The following is a 21,566-nucleotide window of genomic DNA, read 5'->3' as shown; positions in this document are numbered from 1 at the left end:
TCCATCTGCCTGGTGAGTGTTCTATGCTGTGCCATGCTCAGTAATTTAAGTTGACTTTACACGTGGCTGATGCCAACCGTGTGCAGTAAAGAGTGCACCCAGGTCCTTACACAGCCTCCATAGATAATGCTCTATTATCTTGTGGCAAACTTAGTTGCCTTAGCCTAGGTTCCCTATTCTTCTAACCTTTTTTTCTCCACCCATTCCCATCCCACCTACTGACCCACATCAGAGGATCAACATACATTTACATGATACTCTCACATTAGAGAGAAAACACTGAACAACTTTCTGAACTGAACAGTTCACATAATTTCAAGGACATACTGTATAGATCTACAAGGAATAAATGTTTACATATTTCCTCCAGGAGCATATCATACTCACACATGATTCCAATTTTATATAACAAAACTTCACAGATGGAACCCTTAAGTCCTAATCGAATGACTCGCAGCTAAGGAATATTTTTTAAAAAAACAACAAAACCTTACTAAAGGGAACTGGAGTAACTCACGCAGGCCTGCCACAAGGACCCAGAACACTGCATTGCACACTTGCAGACGACAGTCAGGACAGGATGCAGGAGAGAAGGCAGGGCCTGGAGGGTGTGAGGCTGAGGATGCTGGCGGGGACCCGGGAGGGATCTGAAGCCTGCAAGCTTTCTGAGTACCTGCTGAGCACATGGCACCACACAGAGAAAGAGCAGACAGGCCTTTATGTGTTCAGAGGGGGATGCAACTAACCCCAAAATAGCATCTAAATGGTGACAATGGGTCATTGGGGGCCCGTCTGGATACACTTGACCTCAACTCAGAGTTCTCATAATGGAAATCAACCTCATTGGAAGGAAAGACAACTTGCCTGTTTTTGGAAGAGGGTAACTAATATTAAATAAGTCTTCCAGAAAAGAGAAGATGGGACCTGTGATGTTCAAAGCGAAGTCGGCATTTCCATTAGCGATGGCATCTTTCCGGGCCCAGATGCGTATCTACATCAAAACAATTAAGCAGTGATTAGGAAAAGCAGTGATTGATATTGGAAAATGAAGTCTGCTTGCTCCAACTCCCTGATACTCTAGACCCAAAGTCATACTTTTTCAAATGAAGCTACATAACCAAATGTTAAAATGGATATACATGTTAAGAGAGCCCAAAAGGCTCTTCACTAAGTCGTGAACAGTAGCTCCCCAGAAAGTGTGTTATTTCGTCTTTTGCAATAATGTGTATAACTATTTCAATCCAAAAGCACTGTGTCTACCCTCACAGAAAATGTAGATTCTATGTTAGAATAAATGGGCACCTTGGGCTTTTACTTCCCTGTTCTGGACATATTTCCAATAATCCAAAACAGAACTGTGCAGTTAGTGAGGGTTATATAGTAAGGTACATATTGAACAATTTTGAATCATGCCAATTTAAAATGATTTGTTAATGAAAACATTAATAGTGCCCTTATTTTCAAAATTAGGAATACAGCTAATTTGCCTAATGTTAAAAAGTTCATCAAAAGTCTTATGTTTTTACAGTTGTTGAAGCAAGTAAATTACACTCTCTGCTTATGATGCTTCCACGTTAGTAGGTGAAAAGAAATTCCTGAAATGTTTTGTTAGTTTAAAGTAACCACATTGTTGTTTGGGCACTTGGAAGTTATTTGCGTGATGTTGTTGACTACTGTAATTTGCTGTTGTTTTAACATTCTTTATTATTTTAATATAAAATTATTTTATACCCCCACACAATGCCATCTAAACATTTTTAATGGAGTTGTTAGTATTAATGCTAAGAAACGTGTATGAAACTCAATAACCCTGGGATGAAATTAGAGGGGGGTGGGGAATTAAAATAATTGTCCTGATGTAAGGACAGTTAATCTGAGAACGAGCTCTTCTCAAAACATTATAGAAATGCTAAGGAAATGAAAAACGGCACAGCATTTGTATATTGTTGCGCTTCAAGAACACATTCACCGTACTTTAATTTCTGCTAGAAAAATTTTGTCTTGAAGTATGTGAATTTTGAATTATGTGAAGTTATCAGGAATGCTCCTCTCTCACAAAATGCAACCACCAGCTTTTGAAGTCTCCTGCCTTGATCCCTTCACTTCCTCCAACCTTCCTCTTGCTGCAAAGGTCTCCTTACCCTGGGAAAGAGGGGCCCAGCTCCCAGCCTTGTACCAACAAGCTTACCCTCCAGAACTTGAGTTCTAATTTCTGAGGTTACAGGAAGACTGCTGAACCAAAGCCCACACTACTGAGTGGAAAGAATAGGCTCCTTGCCCCACATTCAAGATCATAAGTGTATTTTAATTCATTTGATTATTTGGAAAATAAGGGCAATAACAAAGTCTGTGTGTCAGTTTTCAATTTATAAAGCTCCTCCCATAAACTACTATTCTATAAGCAAAAATGCAGGCAAATAATGGACATTTCAAGCTGTGTGGAAGGGATGGGTGGCCTACTAGGGCAGCGAGGAGTATTTGGAAGATGCAGCTATAAAGTTCCTTCAAAACCACACCCAGTCCAAGAGCACATTCTTGTGGCCCTCCCAGCTAACCTCAACATCTAAAAGAAAGGAATATATATATACCTAAGCTCATGCATGCTAAATTCTACTCAAAATATGTTATTTTCAAACTTAGTTTTGTATTTCCTATGTTTATCCTCATGCCACACATTAATGGTATTCTCACTAAATTTTATCTTACTTAATGAGCAATTTATATATAGTCTGGATGTTATTCCAAAAGTACATTCTAGTTCCCCTGTAGAGTATTTGGTGGACTCCTTCATTTTGTAGAGCTGAGCTTTAGCCAAACGCAACATGCCACTGATAAACTCACCCCAAATCTCAGTTTTCTGGCTAACAACACTACTTTCTTAGGTATCTTCCATTGTGTCTTTGCTTCTACAACAGCTGGCTTTCTTTTCAGGGTGGTCTTTCACTGAGAAACATATTTGATCCTTTTGTAAGAATTGTTCATATGCAGTAGCATTGAGAGCAAGCCAGTTGAGACGGGGATGCTGACAGACCACCGTGGGTCACTCATGAGCTCTGGGGCCCACTCCTTCATGCCACACATGGCGCATGTGCTTTCAAACTGTGCCTGAGTATGTTTATCAACACACAGGGTCTGGCAGAAGGCCTGCTTGAGTGCGATTGGTAGGATGATAATATAAATTAAAACAATTCATAGTTTCAATTTGAACATTTCACCTAAAATGTAACATGGTGTGCTTGAGTGTGATATTGTTGTGTTACAAAATTACATGCTTATGATTTTGTAATAAAATGCATTATTTGTGCTGGACCCTGTATATGTCATGAATGTTTGAGTTGGTCAGTGTTACCTCTGTGAATATCAAGGACTTACTAGTGATTCTCCAATGAGGAAAAGCAGGCCGGAGCCAACAGCTGAGGAAGATAACAAGCCATTGTTTGCATCCAGCACAGTATTTTTAATTCATCATTAGGCCGGGAGTACAGGAGGAGTAACTTTGAGTGAGTCTCCCCCTGATGGCAGACTTGGTTCATCCACAGCTTCCTTGCCTCCACAAGTAGGAGACAAACGAGGAGCCTAGAAGGTCTTGGGCACAAGAGAGAGCCTCAGCCAGCTGTGGAGCCTAATCTCCCTCTGCCCTGTGAAGTCGATCTGACTAGATAGAACTGGGACTATGGCAGTGGCCTTCCTTACCTCCACGCTCTAGCATAGGGAGTGAGCCAGTGTACAAAGTACTTGCGCAATAATCTGGGTATTTTCTTAAAGGATTATTACGTAATGAGGATATAATTGGGTGTAAACTAGGTATTTCAGGACAGAGCACCTACTTTATGCAACTCTGGGGAGGAACCCAGTAGCCCTGCTTCTCGGTTAGGGATGGTATTTAAGCTGCACCATTTCAGCCACAGCCCTTGTTCCCTGATGGTGTCTGTTTTTGTTGTTTGGTGCTCGTGCCACACTAGTTCCTGGACATTTTGAGAGGCACCCAGCTTCCAGGCTTCATTAACATTGTAGGCAAGGTAAACAACAGGTAGACCTGAGCTGCAAGGTGCAAGAACATCAGCTTTCCCTGTTCTCTCTGTCTTCTGAAAGGCAGTAACAGCCTGGGAAGAGGGGGCTGAGAACCTGCCTTGAGTGGGCCTTCCATGGAAACCCCTCTGCAAAGCTACCACAGCAGCTGTTGTATCTCATTCCTCAAAGCCACACGAAGAGCTTTAAAGAGGCTTGGAAAAGTTGGAGTGAGAACCAGGAGATGATGACAGGATAGGTAGCCATAACCCCTCAATGCAGAAAGAGTGAATGAACAATCTGCATTCGGTATAAATGCATGCTCACCTGGAGAATCTTCCTTACTCACCTCCTTGCCCCTTTCAGTTCTGTTGACGTGGTCATAGTCACATAGAACAAATGCAGCTAAGTAAGTGGGCATGCGGGGTGTGGTGTAAAAGGTGGTAACGGTCCATTTGTTTCCATTCACATCTTCTTTTTCAGACTGACCTGGAGAAATTAATTTGAGTCCAAATCACTCTAAACCTAAGCAATAATATCTACCTTTAAATGAATTTGTCAAGTTGATTGTCACCTGGCTACTTCTTCTCAGCTCCTCCCCACAGCCTAGCAGTTTGTATTTCTCTGCCCCTAAGGTATCAAAATCACATGAGGAAGATCTAAAGATAGCATGTTCCTGAATTAGCATGTTGAAGACTATCCTCTTGACCAAGGGCCACACCCATGAGCACTGTAACTTAGGCCCATGATCTGTCTCCTTTCTTTTCCACCCACTTCCACCATTTCCCAGGCTGGCACATTTCTCAGAATGCTTAATCTAGAGCTTCCCAGGCCCATGGTAGGTCAACAATGTACAATTCTGCCCATCTCAGGTTTCCATTAGGTCTTCAGTGGAGTCAGGCTGGGGTCTTTAACCTGAAATCACAAATTCAAATGCGTGGGAAGGCCAGGTAAATACCCGGGGTGAAAAGGGCCAAAGTACACTCACAGGGGCTGGCGGGTCCTGGCAGACTAGGGAACACAGGCTTGGTCTGCAGGTGGCAGCCTCTTTTCAGCTGTAACTATGGCTATCATGTAAGGCCTGCAGGTCCAGTGTTGGTAGATATTTTAACTTTTCAAGGAAGTAAGAATTTTGATTTTATGAGAAATCTCTGAATTTTTAAAAGTTAGATACTAATTCAATCAAAAGAAGAGAGTCATGCAAGCCAAAGAAAACGCATCTTTGCACCAGATTTAGACTAGGACCACTAGCTCATTGTCACCCACGATCAGTAGTTGAAGCCCAAACTAATGCACACACAGGCTGCCAATGTAGAAGAAAGGCATGATGTCTCCAGCTTCTAATACAAAAAGAAACAGGATTCAAGATATGGGAACAACCTAAATGTCCTTCAATAGGCGATTGGATAAAGAAGATGAGGTACAGAGTGATATGATGGAGTGTTACTCAGACATAAAATGTGACAAAATAGTGCCATTTGAGAAAACATAGATGGGTCTTGAGAATATCATGCTAAGTGAAATAAGTCAGACAAGAAAGGACAAGAACCATATGATTTTACTCATATGTGGGATATAAAACAGAAAACAACAAACAAAACAAACAAACTCATAGACGCAGGCAACAGTGTGGTGGTTACTAGAGAGAAACCAGGTATGGAAAGGAGGAATAGGGTAAAGGGGGTCAAATATATGGTGACAAAAGGGGAACTAGATGATGTATTATAAAACTATATATGTTACTGACCAATATTACCCCACTAAATTTAATTTGAAAGAAGATACAGGATTTATCATCTCGAAGATGTGGGTATTGCCACATACCCTAGGTGACTGCTCTCCCTAATTGTAAGACATTATCAACACATTGCCTAGAAGAGTTATTGATTTAAAAGCTATTACAGCCCTGCTGGTGTGGCTCAGTGGACTGAGCATCAGACTGTGAAGCAAAGAGTCACTTATTTGATTCCCAGTCAGGGTACATGCCTGGGTTGCTGGCCAGGTCCCCAGTGGGGGATACACAAAAGGCAACCATCAATGTCTCTTTCCCTCTCTTTCTCTCTCCCTTCCCCACTTTCTAAAAATAAAATATTTTTAAAAGCTATTATAGACTTAAATATAGATCTGTTCAGAATATATTCAGCCATATAATATGAAAAATAAAAATATTTATTGAAGAAGATAAAAGATACAAGAAACACTGTACACAGGACAATGATGCCTTAGTCCCCTACAAGGTAGACACCCTGGGACCTCACACAGTTCTCCCAATGGCCACCAGCTGCCCTATTGTATTTGCCTGAATCTTATCAACAGTCTTGAAATCTCTTCCCTTTCAAAGGTGATTTCAGTTTTGGGAAAAGCCAGAAGTCGCATGGCATCAAATCTGGGCTGTCAGGGGGCTCAGTCACCTGGGTGATTGATGTTTTGCCAAAAAACTCTGCATGAGATGTGATGCATGAGCAGGCAGTATCGTGATGAGCTGCCAATCACCAGTTGCCCATAGCTGCGGCCTTCTGAATCATCCTTGTAGTTTCCACGGAGGAATGTTCAAGCTTGACAAAAAATTTAATGCAGATTTGTTGCTCTACTTGCTCAGCCATTTTGAATATGCCAGCCACACAGTACACATGCTCACTCAACAGCATCCATCTACTGCCTCCACTGACTAGTACAGTGCAGTGATCGTTTTTCATGTATGTGCATTCCAGTCCACTCTCCTTGGCTGTCAGGTTATACCGATGTCGTGCCAACCATTCTTGTTATATTAACTATGGCTGGAATTTTTCTGGACAGACTTCATATACACACATATGAAATTATTATTATATACACATACATATATACATATGTGTGTATGTGTGTGTATATAAAAATAGGATGACAGAAAACATTACTCACCTAGCTTTGGCATGTTGGAAAGAGCCACATATCTTGGATGATGAATAACTGTAATATTAAACGTTGCCTTCAGAGCTGGTTCATCAAAACAAGGGAAAACGTTCCTGGCAAATGTGGGTTCCATCTGAGATGCTAACAGGGCCCTGAAATACATTTTGGGGAAAAATTGATTTATTTTTATCTCAAACCAATGGAAGAAAAAAATACTGAGGGATTATGGCTTATAATTATATGCAGGAAGGAGCTAGAATGATTTCCCCTCATCTTGCCTGCTGCCCTCCTCATAACACACACATACTCCAATTTGCACAAGACTTAAAATACAACGGGACTATTTAATTTTCAACCACAAAATACTATTTACTTAATCACATCATACACCTTTGAAACCTTTTACGAACAAAATAGAAACAGATATAACCAACATGCAATAGCAGGCCTTTAAAACCATGTATTTTTAAAAATAAGACTACTACTTTGGGAATGGTCAATTGCTTTTATCTTCCAACAAAATGCAAATCAGCTGAAGAATGTCTACATTTTCATCTTTTGCTCACACATTCTCTCTTCTTCCTGGTTGAAAAATTACAAAATGTTTTACTTTTTACACTGTTGGGGGGGTAAAAAAAATGGGTAAATGCCAGTGAACAAAACAACTTGTATTCTACTTCTTGAATTGCCTTACATATAAGTAGATTTATCAAATCCCTGCTTCTCCCTCCCCCAACCTCCATGGAAAAATACGAAGAGTGACATCCCACTGTGCACTGGTGATTTACAGGGGAAAGTTAGGGACAAGAGTAGCCTGAGCAAACAAGGGGATGGTCAGGTTCACCCTCTGTAAAAACTGTCTGAGTCTGACAAGGGGTGGGTCCTAGCAAACAACTTTTTCCTCAAAATAAATCTGCAGTCTCACTATCCCCTTCTCCAAGACTCCCTGACCTGGGAACCTGCTTTTAGATGACTACATGAAGGCTAAATTCCTTTTGCCTCCTCAGGCCCTGGGACTTAATCTCTCTGATGCATTTACTCCTGCTTCAGGCCCAGTTCTTAAACAAAGAAATAGGTTTCATTCAACAAAGAGATCTTTAGAGAGCACAGACCCTCCATTACCTATCACCGTGGACCCCCGCTCTGCCATGGCAAGGCCCCTTCTCTGAGAAACTCACACAGCCTTGGGAAAGACACACGGAAGGTTGGCGGTTGGCATGTTCAAACACTTCTCTCAGTCAGCTAATTGGATGTGTTCATGCCCTATGACAAAAATACGATTTTCAACAGCCTGCTTTGGCCCGTTTGCTTTTCCCACTTTATTATGCTCTGGCTCGCGTGGACTGGGGTCAGGCCTTCAACTCTGACTCCAGCGACTGCGGCTGCGAGAGTGCGCTCCACCTCCTACCGAGGGAGCAGTCCTGACCAAGTCACATGTTCATGCTGAGCCTCAGCTCCCCTGTCTGAAAAGGAATGACACCACCTATCTTTGATTGTTGTTTGAGCTTTTGTATCATTAGTAAGTAAACTTACCAGCAAATGACCTTTGAACTGTTTTATATGCTTTCCAATCTCATAAATCGTTCTTGATATAAATGAACTACAGAAAAATTCAGTGAGGAGTAAGTTCTAGGGTAGAGGTGGAAGGCTGGAAATCACTAACTGTGAATGCACTTTAAAAGGTTCCAGAGGTCACAGTTGACCACAAGCTGAATATGAACCATATCTGTCTTCCCAATACATTTTAAATGACCAGAAGTTATGGGTTAAGTATTTTCCTTCTCTATCATTTACAATGCTTGGCAAAAATGTGGGTTCATAGCAATTGAATAAGTATGTTCTCAGCTTTGGAGGTACTATAAAATAAAGCAGTTTGATATTAGCATACACAAAGACTACAAACATTTTTGCAGAGTCTGTTATATTGGCATTTGTTTGTTTTGTAGTAGTGGTTGCTATCTTTAAAAGGGATGGGATAAAGTAGAGAAAATTCAAGCAACTGAAAACCCAGTGGAAAGAATATCAAGTGGGGAATTCAGCGACCCGAGTTCCTGCTCAGGGTCTGGAGTGCAAGCACAGTGATGAAACTATGGGAAAGTTGTTTAAACTCTGGGCATCTGTTTCCATAAAATGTACAGATGGGACTACATGATCTCTAGCTTCAGGGGGTCTCTGAGTTCTCTGAAACTGTGGGACATTTTGTACCAACAGAGATATATTAGCACGAAAAGGTATAATGTAGAGTGAAAAAAAGCACACCCATTATATAATACATGTTTACATATATGGAAGGCCAACAAATGTCTAATGGTTGTATAGCAGAACTATAGAAAATAAAGCTTGATAACATCTTCTCTGTTGCCATGACTTCACAAAACATATAAATCTGAAGGAGGTTCAAGGTCGGGAGGAGGGGAAAAATCAGACTCTTTCAGGAAATGGGAAACTTTTATGCCCATCAAAACGCATTACAGGTTCAAAAAGGCTGAGAGACACCAGCTTACAGTCACCACTTTAACAAATCAAACATCAAGCAAGTGCCTTTCAATTTCATGATACAGGTCTCCAGAGAAGTGAATTTAAAGAAATCCACTTGGATTTTACTCAACTATTTCCCTCCCTGGTTTTATACAAACAAACAAAATGGGAAAAATCCCTACAATACAGAGTCTTTCTGGCTCTCAATACCGACTACAAAGGTCAGAGCCAACCAGCAACACATCCGATCCAGTTATGCCACATCTGGGGACCGAAGACTGGTGTTTAGTTCCCTTCTTGGGACTCAAGCAATCCTGCAAAGACACCCTGACCTCAGAAAATAGAACCATCCACCACCCTCTCCTGCATTGCAACCTCACTGAAACATGCTATTATGATGCCCATGTAGTCTGGGTTTAGACTGCTTAGCTGGTGGGGAGTTAATTTGGGGGAATTTGTCTGCAAACAGCTCAGTACTGCAAAGCCACTTTCTTTCCTATCCTCTCATACAGCCAGAGACTTATGGACTCACCACTTTCTTGTGCTGGAAGAGGGTCTTAGTGGTCAAGACAACTTGATGCCTTTGGGGATAAATTCACTACCATATGAAAAATATTCACTCAGTAAAGTATTCCATTCCAAATTATTTTATGAACTCTGTATGCCTACAGCTCTAGTTTACAAGTGCCAAATAACATAGCTGGTGAAAGATTAAACAAGACTCTTTGCAGAGTTGTCCCCAATTTCTTTTTTACATGACACACTCAGAAATCAAAATATTTAGTAAAGACAGATGTTATGCCACTGGACTGTGGTTCAAGGATTGGCCCATGAATCATGTTTGTTTATTACTTGTGTAATAAGATCCGAAAACTGAAGTTTCCACCAGGCAATGAAACAAAATAGATGTAAAATTCCAAAGAAAAGTGCCAAACCATGTTATGAAGATTTTCAAAGTAAACAGTCTTGAGAACCTGTGGGCTCCTCTTGGATTTCTCAGCTCCACCAAGGACAGAAAAGAACTGTCAGAAAATGGAGACCCAAAAGATTAGAGAGGAGATTTCTTGAGGGGCAGGTGGCTGTTATTTTGCCAAGCCCTCCTGCTTTCAGGTAGTTGAAAGGAGGTGCAGCCCTGTAACCCTGTGCTGAGGGGACAAGATTCCTCAGAGAGCAGTAGATGTGTTTTCCAAGACTGAGACTTAGAGGCCGGTGCCCATCTGAGTCTGCCTTGGCACCCATGTCAGTCCCAGACAAAGCGTGTGTGAGTGCTCCTTGGACGAGCTGTGGGCCCTGAGACACAAAATGACAACGTGAGCCACTTTGGAAACTGTCTTGGCTTCTGTCCAATAGAGCTACTGGAGGAGCTTGGAGATGCACTACTCAATGTCTAAGGGCTGAGGAAGGAGTCACAAGTGACCATCAGAACAGAAAAGTAAGAAACACATCAAAGAGAATCAAGGGAATTGTAGGAGAGAGAAAACCAGTGAGAAAACTCTGAAGAGTCCAGGAAAATAACATCTCAAGGGAATAAGTCATCTACTGGACCCAAGTGAGATTAAATGACAAAAGTAATAGATTAAGGAAAAACTTCCCTGTGTGTCACCCCTCCCTGTCTCCCCCAGTCCCACTGGACCAGGTGAGGTTGAGACTGCAGCTCTCAGGATGGAAAGGGTGGACTAGAAACATTGAGGTGAAGAAATGGAAGGACTACCTACAACCTTACCACAGGTTTTCATCTTAAACCAGCCCACGCTTGGAGAAGTCGGGGTGCACAGGCAAAGATGGAGATTTGACAGTAAATTAAGTTCAAAGTATCAGGCAGGACTGGATTTTCTAATTCCTGCATCTGGACAATATTTGTGACTTAGTGACCATAGATCATCTACCACCTAAGAAAGAGCAGAAAATTATAGGCCACTGGAGTATTCATGCAGAAGCAGGAAAGATTTCCCTGGACACTACTTGTGAAAGGACAGTAGAGCAAGCACAGCAATCTTTATTACTGATCCGTGAGCTGTGCTTTTTCAATATGCTGGTTACACTGGTTTTCAAAGATGCAGGATCTAAATCTGTGATGAGCAAAACCATCTCCCAGAGAAAACTGCTTAGCTACACGAAGTGTTTGGGTTCAACACTCTATAGGATAATGAAATGACTTCTTTTTTCTGTGACACCCACAATATCATGTGCCTGGCACTTGAGTTCACTGAACTTGTTTTGAGATTTCTCAATATTTTTCTAATATTACTCAAATTTCTCTCTTATGTGTCATATCCTGAGGTCTGTGTCAGATTTTCTAGCATAAACAGTGACTGGAAGGAAGTCTTTCAATTTGCTGAATACTCTTTCTACACCTGCACAAATTGATTGATTTTGATCATGCTGTTTTCACCTTAATTTGTCCAAAATAAAGATCCCAATTTTCTCTAGCCATTTGACACTAGCAAGCTGCTCCTGCTCCTTTGCTCCTGATGGGGACAGTTTGGAGGTGGGGGCTCACACTCTTTCCAGAACTCTCCTCCATGGGACTTTGACTGATCTCATACCCTGGCTTGGTATCCTTCCATTCCCAGTCATACTTCCCCATTCTCCAGTTGGGTTTTCCTGGGAACATGTCCTAAGAAATTACTTTCACAAGAAAATTTGTCTCAGGGTCACACCCTGTGATAAGAAGGAGACTGAGCCCTGGCTGGTGTAGCTCAGTGGATTGAGCGCGGGCCTGTGAACCACACAATCGCGGTTCGATTCCCAGTCAGGGTACATGCCTGGGTTGCGGGCCAGTTCCCGGCAGGGGACACGCAAGAGGCAACCATACATTCATATTTCTCTCCTTCCCTTCCCCTCTAAACATAAACAAATAAAATCTAAAACAAAAAAAAGGAGACTGAAAAGTAAAGACACTTGTTTTATCCATTCATCCTTCGCTTACTCCTCCCAGTTTTTCTCTCCACATTGGAAAGGCTTTATCTTCCTCTCCCTACTATAAAGCAACTGCTCTTATTAAAAACTGATGGGACACAAAAGCTGATTCAGCATTCAAAAATCAATTAATATAATACACCATATTACTAGAAAATAGAAGAAAAATCACATGATCATACATCAACTGATGCAGAAAAAGTGTTGGAAAAAACCAATATCCATTCATCATGAAAAAAAAACTTCTCAGAAATAGTATACAGGGGAGAGTCTTCAACTTGATAAGGAATATATACCAAAACTTACACCTAATATCATACATATCAGTGAAAGGCTAAAAATTTTCTTCTAAGATTAGGAAAAAGGCAAGAGTATCCATTCTATTACACATAGTGCTGGAAGTTTGAGCAAGCACACTAAGGCAAGAAAAGAAACAAATGGCTTATGGATTGGAATGGAAGAAATAAAACTCTCCATTGCAGAGAAGATGATGTTCTACGTAGGAAATTGCAAGGAATCTACACACACACACTCACACACACACACACACACACACACATACTACAACCTACTAGATCTATTAAACCAGGTCATCAAGTCATAGAACACAAGAGACACATATAAAACTCACTACTTCTAATAGCAACAAACACATGAAAACTAAAATTAAAAATACATGATCACTTAAACTCACTGAAGTAAAATAAAATACTTAAATGTAAATCTAACAAAACAGATATAGGGTAGTATGCTAAAAATGTTGATGAAATAAATCATAGATATTAAATGGATAGATATTCTGGATTCATGAATTAAAAAATTCAACATAGTAAAGAAAGTCAGGAAAAGAGTGGACAAAGTAGGAACAAAGAGTATGGGCAACAAATAGAAAACAGTAATGAGTATGGTAGATATCAACTCAACTATATCAATATCAATATTGCAAATGAAAGCAAGGACTTCACTGCAGAACTGATGGACGTTACAAGGATAAAGAGCATTCTATGTAATAATCTGTGCCCACAACTGGATAATCTAGATGAACTGGACTAATTCCTGGGAAGAAGTGATTTGTCAAAGTTTACACAAGGAAAGAATAGACAATCTGAAAAGGCCTGTATCTATTAAAGAAATTGAATCAGTAATTAGTCATTATTATCAAACAATTACTGATAATTAATAATCTTACAAAACAAAAACACCAGTCCCAGATTGGTTTACTGGTGAATTCTATGAAACATTTAAGGAATAAATAATATCAATTCTCTGGTGTCTCTTTCAGATGATAGAAGTGGACAGAATATACATACTTTTCCTTATTCTATGAATCCAGCATTACCTTAATACCAGAGCCAGACAAAGACATTACTAGAAAATGAAACTGTAGACCAATATCTCTCATGAACAAAGGTGTAAAAATCCTCAACAAAAATATTAGCAAATTTAGTTTAACAATATATAAAAATAAGTATGCACCACAGCCAAGAGGGATTTATCCCAGGTGTGCAAGACTGGTTCAACATTTGAAAATCAATTAATGCAATCCAACACATCAACAAACTAAATAAGAAAAATCACATCATCATATCAATAGATGCAAAAACATTTTGCCAAAATTCAAAAACCATTTATGATAAAAGTTTCAGTAAAATAGAAATAGACAAAAATAAATAGATTGATAGAACAGAATAAAGAACCCAGAAATAGACCCATATAAATACAGTCAGCTGATCTTTGACAAAGGAACAAAGGCAATACAATGGAGGAAATATAACCTCTCCAACAAATGTTGCTGGAACTACTAGATATCCACATGCAAAAAAAAGTGAATACAGACACAGACCTTACCCCCTTAACAAAAATTAATTCATAATGGGTCATAGATATAAATGTAAAGTGAAAAACTCTCAAACTCCTATAAGGTAAGATAGAAAAGAAAACCTAAATAACCTTGGGTATAGTGATGTCTTTTTGGATACTACACCAAAGACATGATCCATGAAAGAAACATATGATAGGGTGGACTTCATTAAAATGATAAACTTCTGCCCTGCAAAAGACAATATAAAGAGAATGAGAAGACAAGCTACAGACTAGGAGAAAATATTTGCAAAGGACATATCTCATAAAGGACTGCTATTCGAAATAATACGAAGGACTCTTAAAATGCTACATTAAGAAAACAAGCAACTCAATTAAAAATGAGCCAAAGACCTCAACAGACACCTCACCAAAGAAACAGATGGCAGATAAGCATATGAAAAGATGCTCCACATTCCATGCCATCAGGGAAATGGAAATTAAAACAACAATGGGGTACCGCCACACAACTATTAGAATGGCCAAAATCTGGACCACTTACACCAAATGCTAGTAAGGATGTGGAGCAATGGGAACTCTCATCCATTGCTGGAATGTGAAGTACTTTAGCCACTTTGGAAGACAGTTTGGTGATTACGGTTACAAAACTAAACATACTCTTATCATACAATCCAGTAATTCTGCTCCTAGGTACTTACCTAAAGGTAAATGTATGTCTACATTTACCTAGTAATTCTGCTCCTAGGTACTTACCTAAAGGTAAATGTATGTCTACACAAAAACATTCATACAGAATTTATAGTAGCTTCCCCATAACTGCCAAAAATTGGAAGCAATCAAGATCGCAAGCAACCATTTAGTAAGTGAATGAATAAACAAATCGTGGAATATTTTGCAGTGCTAAAAAGAAATGAGCTATCAAGCCATGAAAAAGATAAATATTAATTGCATATCGCCAAGTGAAAGAAGCCAATCTGAAATGGCTATATATTGAATATATAATATATATAATGGATTCCAACTATATGACATTCTAGAGAAGACAAAACTATGGACACAATAAAAAGACCAGTGGTTGGGGAGGTGATACATAGGCAGATTACAGGATTTTGGGGGAGTGAATACACTCAATATGCTTTTACAGTAATGAACATATGTCATTATACATTTGTTCAAACTTATACAATGTACAACACTGACAGGAAAGCCCAAGGTAAACTATGGACTTTGGGTGATTATGTTGTGTCAATATAGGTTCATTTCTGGTATAAGAAAAAAACCCTCTCTGGTGAGTGATAGTGACAGTGGGAGAAGCCATACATGAGTGGGGACAGAGGCCTTATGGGAAATCTCTACATTTCCCTCTCAATTTTGCTGTTTAGCAATAGCAGGTATTAAGGTTTTAACAAACCTTAAATTACTCTAAACAAAACAGGGTCCTAAAAAAAGAGTTCTTAGACATGACACTGCAAGCATGACATATAAAAAATTGATAAACTGGACTTTATTAAAGTTAAAAACTTTGGTCTCCGAAAAACATTGTTCACAAACTGAAAGGACCAACTAACCACAGGCTGAGAGAACATATTTATAAACCATATCTCTCACAACAGACTCAGATGTAAGATGTATAAAGAACTCCTGGAACTCAACAGTAATAAAACAATTCGATGAGAAAATGGGTAAAAGAGATGAAGAACCACTTCACTGAAAGTAAGTAATGTCCAGATGGCAAATAAGCATAAAAAGATGTTCGACATCATTAGCCATCAGAGAAATGCAAATTAAAATTGCAATGAGATATCATCATATGCTTACCAGGACAGCTAAAAAACACAGTGGTAATACCTAATGGTGAGCATGATAAAGAGAGACTGTCATTCATACATTGCTGGTGGGACTGTAAAATGGCATAGATATTTTGGAAAACAGGCATTTTCTTAAAAACAAAACATGCAACTACCATACAACCCAGCAACTGCACTCCTGAGCCTTTATTTCAGAAAAATAAAAACTCACAATCACACAAAAACTTACAAACAATGGCTCATAGAAATTTTACTTATAATGGCTAAAAACTGGAACCCAAAATGTTCCTTATTAAACAACTCCCCACTCCCCCAGTGCTTAAGCAACCACAATTCTACTTCCTGTCTCTATGAATTTGACTCCCCTAAGTAACTTACATAATGTCCTCAAGGTTCATCTGTGTTATAGCATATTTCAGAATTTTCTTCCTTTTAAAGGCTGAATCATATACTCCATGTATGTACATACCACATTTTGTTTGCCCATTCATCCATCAGTGGACACGTGGGTTGCTTCCACTGTGTCTCAATGCTACTAACATGAGTGTGATGACCTGGAATTTTTGAGGGTGTGCTCCAGGAATCCACATGTTTAATAAGCTCCTCTGATGGTTCTGATGTGCATTAAAAGTCTGTAAACCACTGCTGTAATGCAGGATTTTTCAAAGTATTGATGGAGAAAGATTTGTGGTAGCCCTCCTTTACACTATCATAGAGATTTGACTTACACATGAGAAAGACAGTCCTTTTCCAATTTTATGAATTTTTTTCATTAGGTCAAGAGAAAGTCTTAGCTTAGTGTTATTTATCTTAAATATCTAATTCTAATTTTCCTTTTTAATAAAGAGAGCAGCCCTCAGATTCAGAGCCTTCAAATCCTTCAGTAGGCAATAATACTACTCCTCATCAGCATGCTTTTGTTGTATTAGTCTGTGCCATTACAGTTGATAAATTGCAAATGGTTTCCAATTTCTGACAATGGTTTTGACTTGCTTTTCAATAAATGCATTTAATATTTTTGTTTAAATCAAGTAACTTTTTTAGCAAATAATATGACTAGGGATTGTAAATAGGATACTACCTGAGATAATGGTATGCTAATAATAGATGACATTTGGGAAATATTGCATTGAGGAACATCAACACTTCGTTCTTGCTCTCAACTTTCTACACATTGAAGGAGGGAACCAGACACTGACACACACAGAAGCACATGTCCAAGGATCCAGGAGAGGGCTTCTATATGGCGGAAATGTGATGACCCCTGCTGAGTGGAAGAAGGCCAAGAACAGATGGGAAACATACCCAGAAAACTCTGAAAGTAGAAAATCATAACTTAAACATTAGAAATGGGAGACAGTGATGCTCTTTGAAAATCATTTTCTGGAATGATTTTCTGGAATGATTTCTGGAATCATTTTCAGAAAATGATTTTCTTTCTTGTTTCCCCTAGTGTTGAGTAAAATTATTTAAGAACATTAGCCTGTCCAGACTGTGATAAAAAGTCACCAAAGAGGTAAATGTGTTCTGACTGCTGCATCTGAAACCATAGTCAACCTAAGAAGAATGAGAAATCAGTGGGCAGTTTCTTCCTACATGGGAATCCTCTTCTTAAACTCATATGGAATTTGGCAGATTCCGTGTTTAGATAACAAGAGAATGCGCCCAACAATAATAGTGATAGCAACTACTGCTACACATATTGTCAGTCACTGCCTCCCTCTTTCTCATTTAATTCTCACAGCACTCTAATGGTTGACACTTATTGTGTGTATTCCATGAACAAACTCAGAGAGGTAGAGAGACTGGCTCAGGCACGTGGCTCAAGTTCAAACTCAGGCCCGTTGGGTTTCTAAAATTTGTCTCACCACGTCATCACTCTGTCCAACTTCTTTGTGGCCTTGGCTTCAAGTCAGTCCTTTTCCTTTTCTGAATCATTTTGATTGGGTAAACAAAAAGTCTTGGTTTGGTATTATTTATCTCAAACATCTAATTCTAATTTTCCTTTTTAACAAAGAGAGAGCCACTCAGATGTTTCTTTTCCTTGTGGCTTCAGAAGCGGAGACCCTGAAGAACAATTTTGAGGCAACAGCTCCTTTAAGAGGCCATAAGGAGCTCCACCTTGCTCTGTGAACATCTGCAAAACTTTATTACGATTTCTGCCTGTTTGAATTTTAACATTCTCAAAATATGGTTTCTGGTTACCACTAGAGTTGGCAGCACAATAGAAAAAGGGACCTTTCCGTGTTTGCTAGAGCAGTTTATCTGAGCTCCATCAAAACTTCCCCTTGGGGAAGAAGAAAGAGGTGGGTGAACAGATGATTTATTTACTGACAGCAGGAAACACTGCCAGGTATGTATGCACAGAGTGGGGTTTTTTCCCTCTGAAAAATCGTGCACCCTCAACTACACAGTTATTTCAAAAGGTTTCCAGTGCTCATAGTCCAGTTAAACGTCACCCTAATATGAACCTTTTCAGAAACAATTTTTTCAAGCATTGATGCATTTTTGAAAGAGAAAAACCAGGCATACTGTCCTTAAAAACAAAAGTTACAGATTACACATCCACTAAGGCAGCTTATTAAACTTATTTTAAAACCCCTGAAGTTTTCAAAATAGCACAGGAGATGATTTAGGGGGTAATTTAGTGGGTTTCTTTCTCATAGAGAACATCTGAGAACATTTTCTCTAATAATAAAGGGTAAAGTACATGCAATTGTGGAAACCGCGAATGCTCCACCAGTGTGTGAGCGAAGGAGATCTCAGAAAGAAAGGAAGAGAGAGAGAGAGAGAGAGAGAGAGAGAGAAAGAGAGAAAGAGAAAGAAAGAAAGAAAGAAAGAAAGAAAGAAAGAAAGAAAGAAAGAAAGAAAGAAAGAAAGAGAGAGAGAAAGAAAGAAAAATTAAGAAAGAAAGAACCCCTTAAATGTGGAATTTAATGAACAAAATAAACTGAGGAACAAAATAAAAACAGGTATGAATACATGGAACAGACTGACAGCTATCAGAGTGAAGGGGGTTGGGGGGACTGGGTGAAAAAAGGTGAAGGGATTAAGCAAAAACAAACAGACAAAAAAACATATATACATAACACATAGACACAGACAGCAGTGTGGCGATGGCCAGAGAGAAGGGAGGACGTGGAGGGCTAGGTGGAGGTGGGCAAAGGGAGGGGGTGCAATGGGGACCAAAAGAGACTTTGCTTGGGGTGACAGGCGCCTGATGCCAAATCTAGATGATGTTTAATTGAGCTGTACGCTTGAAACTTGTATGGTTTTGCGAACCCTTGTCACCCCATACACACAATTGAAAAAAAGAAAAGACCGTTTTGGGTATCTTCCACCGTCCTTAACCATTTATCCCCCATTCTCACCGGAGGTCAAGCAATGTGGTCGCAGACGGTGGCAAGAGGCAATTATTGAACTGGAAATATTCCGTATGGGAGACATTGTCTCAAATGAATATAAAAAGAACATATGTACACTCCGTGAGCTTGCGAACTCAGAGGGGCGGTCTGTCATTACTTTTATTTATTTTTCCAGCAGAAGAATCCCAAAAGCACCGGCATGGAGGACACTCGCCAGAGCTGTTCAAAGAGCTGGGTGGGGCAAGGGATGCGGCTGTTCACCAGCAAAACCAGATGCGGGCCCCAGGCAGGGAGTGGGAGGAGATGAATTAAAGGGGATTCCGAAGGTTTGGAGAACTGAGAGCAAACAACCCCGAGGAGAGTCTATTTGTTATTAGACCAGCAGTTACGGAGCTCAGAGGGGGGAAAAAAGAGGCAGAGTAGGGAGCTGAGCGCGGAGGGGCGCCAGGGGAGAGAGCAGCCGGAAGGTCAAGGGTGCAATGGCCCTGCGCTTCTCCAACTTTATGCCCGGAAATCACCTGGGGACCTCGATAAAATGCAACTTCTGATCCTTCAACCCCCCAAGAATTACAGCTGTTGAGAGTCCGCGGACCAAACGTTGAATACCAAGGGTTTTGTTTACTGCAGTGAAGAAATTGAGGGTTAGAGGAAAAGGAGACTTTCTGAAGATAACCACGAACTTCTAAGGGTAGCAGCGACTTTAAAAGGGACACCAGAGAAATGAACTGGATGGGCAGGGATGGGAATAAAAGTGGCCACGGTCTCAGAGCCTTTATTCCAAGCAGGATCTCTGGAAGCAAGGGGAGGACAGAGGCGCTCTTCCCCTGACTGGAGACACTCGCACTTGGAAGCAGGTGGGCAGCTAAACAGACGGACGCGGGGACCGGCTCGCCCTTACCTGCGCTCACCCTGGTCCGTGTAGACATTGAGGAAGAGTCCCTCCCTAGTGTTCTCGTACACCAGGCCCGAAAAGCTGAGCTGCAGCTCATAGAGGCTCCCGGGCTGCAGGGCTTCACGGAGTTCCAGCACCAGGTACTGCATGTCCAATGCGTACCACACGTTGTCCACCGGCACGTGGCCAACGGTGGCGTCTGCAGTGCCCGAGGACAGAGGACCCTGCACCTCGGCTCTGTCACAGTCCAGGTAGAGGCTGTGCAGCAGCAGCAGCGCGGTAGCCACAGTGCAGCGCAGAGTGATGTTCACGTGGCCAGTGAAGTGCCGAGCTGGAGGTGAGAGCTCATGGGGCCGCAGCCGGGGCCACAGCTCCAGCTCGTAGTGCAGTGGCACTAGCCAGGACGGCAAGCGCAGCTGGTTCCAAGGCCCCAAGGGTCTCCACTTGTCCGGTGTGACCGCCACCGCAGGCTCACGAGTGGGGCCAGGCTTCTGGGTGGGCAGCAACACCCCCTGCTCACTCCACAGAGAAGGCCCTGCGTCCGGGACCCCTCGGTTGTGAAGTTCCGATGGTGCGACGCGCGCGCAGTGGCCATACAGGGCAGAGAGCACAGCCAACGCCAGCAGGAGCGCGGCTGCCAGCCCCGCCAGCAACAGAGCTACTGCGCGGCTCACGTAGAAGCCAGAGCTGGAACGGGGTCCCATGGCTGGGACCCCTGGCGGGGATGAGGTGAGAGCTGGGAGACAGTGGCGATGGCTCAGGACCCCGGGCTGAGTGCTCAGGGGTGGGACCCCCCCTCTCCTGTACCGTCCCTCCTCCCGGAGGAGCTGGGAGAGAGAGGGCGTTTGGGATCACAGCTTCCCCCTCCCACCTAATCAGATCCAGGTTCCTGCCTACCCACCCCTCCCGCAAGAGCCCCGGGGAAGAGGCGGACCCCGCGAAGTCACGCGTGCGCCCCTTCGGGTTTGAAGGGAAAGACCGCGCAGAGGAAGCTTCCAGAATCGGTGCCAGGGGGAACAATCTAAACAAACTCGAATTTGGACACCTCCGGCAGTGATCTTTGGATTCGTGGAATTTGTTGGGTGCAGTCCAGGTGTAGTTGGGAGAGAAACACAAAGCACCTTCAGGTCGTTGTCTGCAGCGATGAGCTGACGGCAGCCCACCTGTTGGCTACCACCAGATATTCGTACGCTAGGGGCTCTGGGTTGGGGGGTGGGGTGCTTAAGAACTTGAACTTCTGGCAGCACTTTTGAAATGACCCCTCGAAGGACAACTGCGCGGTCAGAAGTGACTTCCCGAGTGTAATCTTTGGCGGGAAATTCGCCTCCTGAATAAGCTCGGGACTCGCGCAGCACAGGCTGTAAGTGCTAGGTTGGAAGCAGG

The 21,566-nt window shown here is 41.4% G+C and overlaps 1 protein-coding gene across 1 annotated transcript in view; it reads right to left on the bottom strand.

Moving 5' to 3' along the window:
• The window catches only part of LVRN (laeverin), a 53,912-nt gene extending 32,562 nt beyond the window's left edge, over positions 1–21,350 (bottom strand). Inside the window, exons 1-4 of the mRNA XM_037032277.1 lie at positions 20,190–21,350; positions 6,910–7,052; positions 4,358–4,497; positions 865–991 (exon numbers count right to left, since the gene is read on the bottom strand). Coding sequence (XP_036888172.1) covers positions 865–991; positions 4,358–4,497; positions 6,910–7,052; positions 20,190–20,887 — 1,108 coding nt within the window. The 5' untranslated portion in view covers positions 20,888–21,350. The remainder of the gene's footprint in view (positions 1–864; positions 992–4,357; positions 4,498–6,909; positions 7,053–20,189) is intronic.
• Positions 21,351–21,566: the final 216 nt, after the last annotated feature.

Source organism: Sturnira hondurensis, unplaced genomic scaffold, assembly GCF_014824575.4.
Source record: "Sturnira hondurensis isolate 20B ecotype Veracruz unplaced genomic scaffold, ASM1482457v3 Scaffold0021354, whole genome shotgun sequence".
Lineage (NCBI taxonomy): Eukaryota > Metazoa > Chordata > Mammalia > Chiroptera > Phyllostomidae > Sturnira > Sturnira hondurensis.
This window is presented reverse-complemented; position numbering and strand designations above follow the sequence as displayed.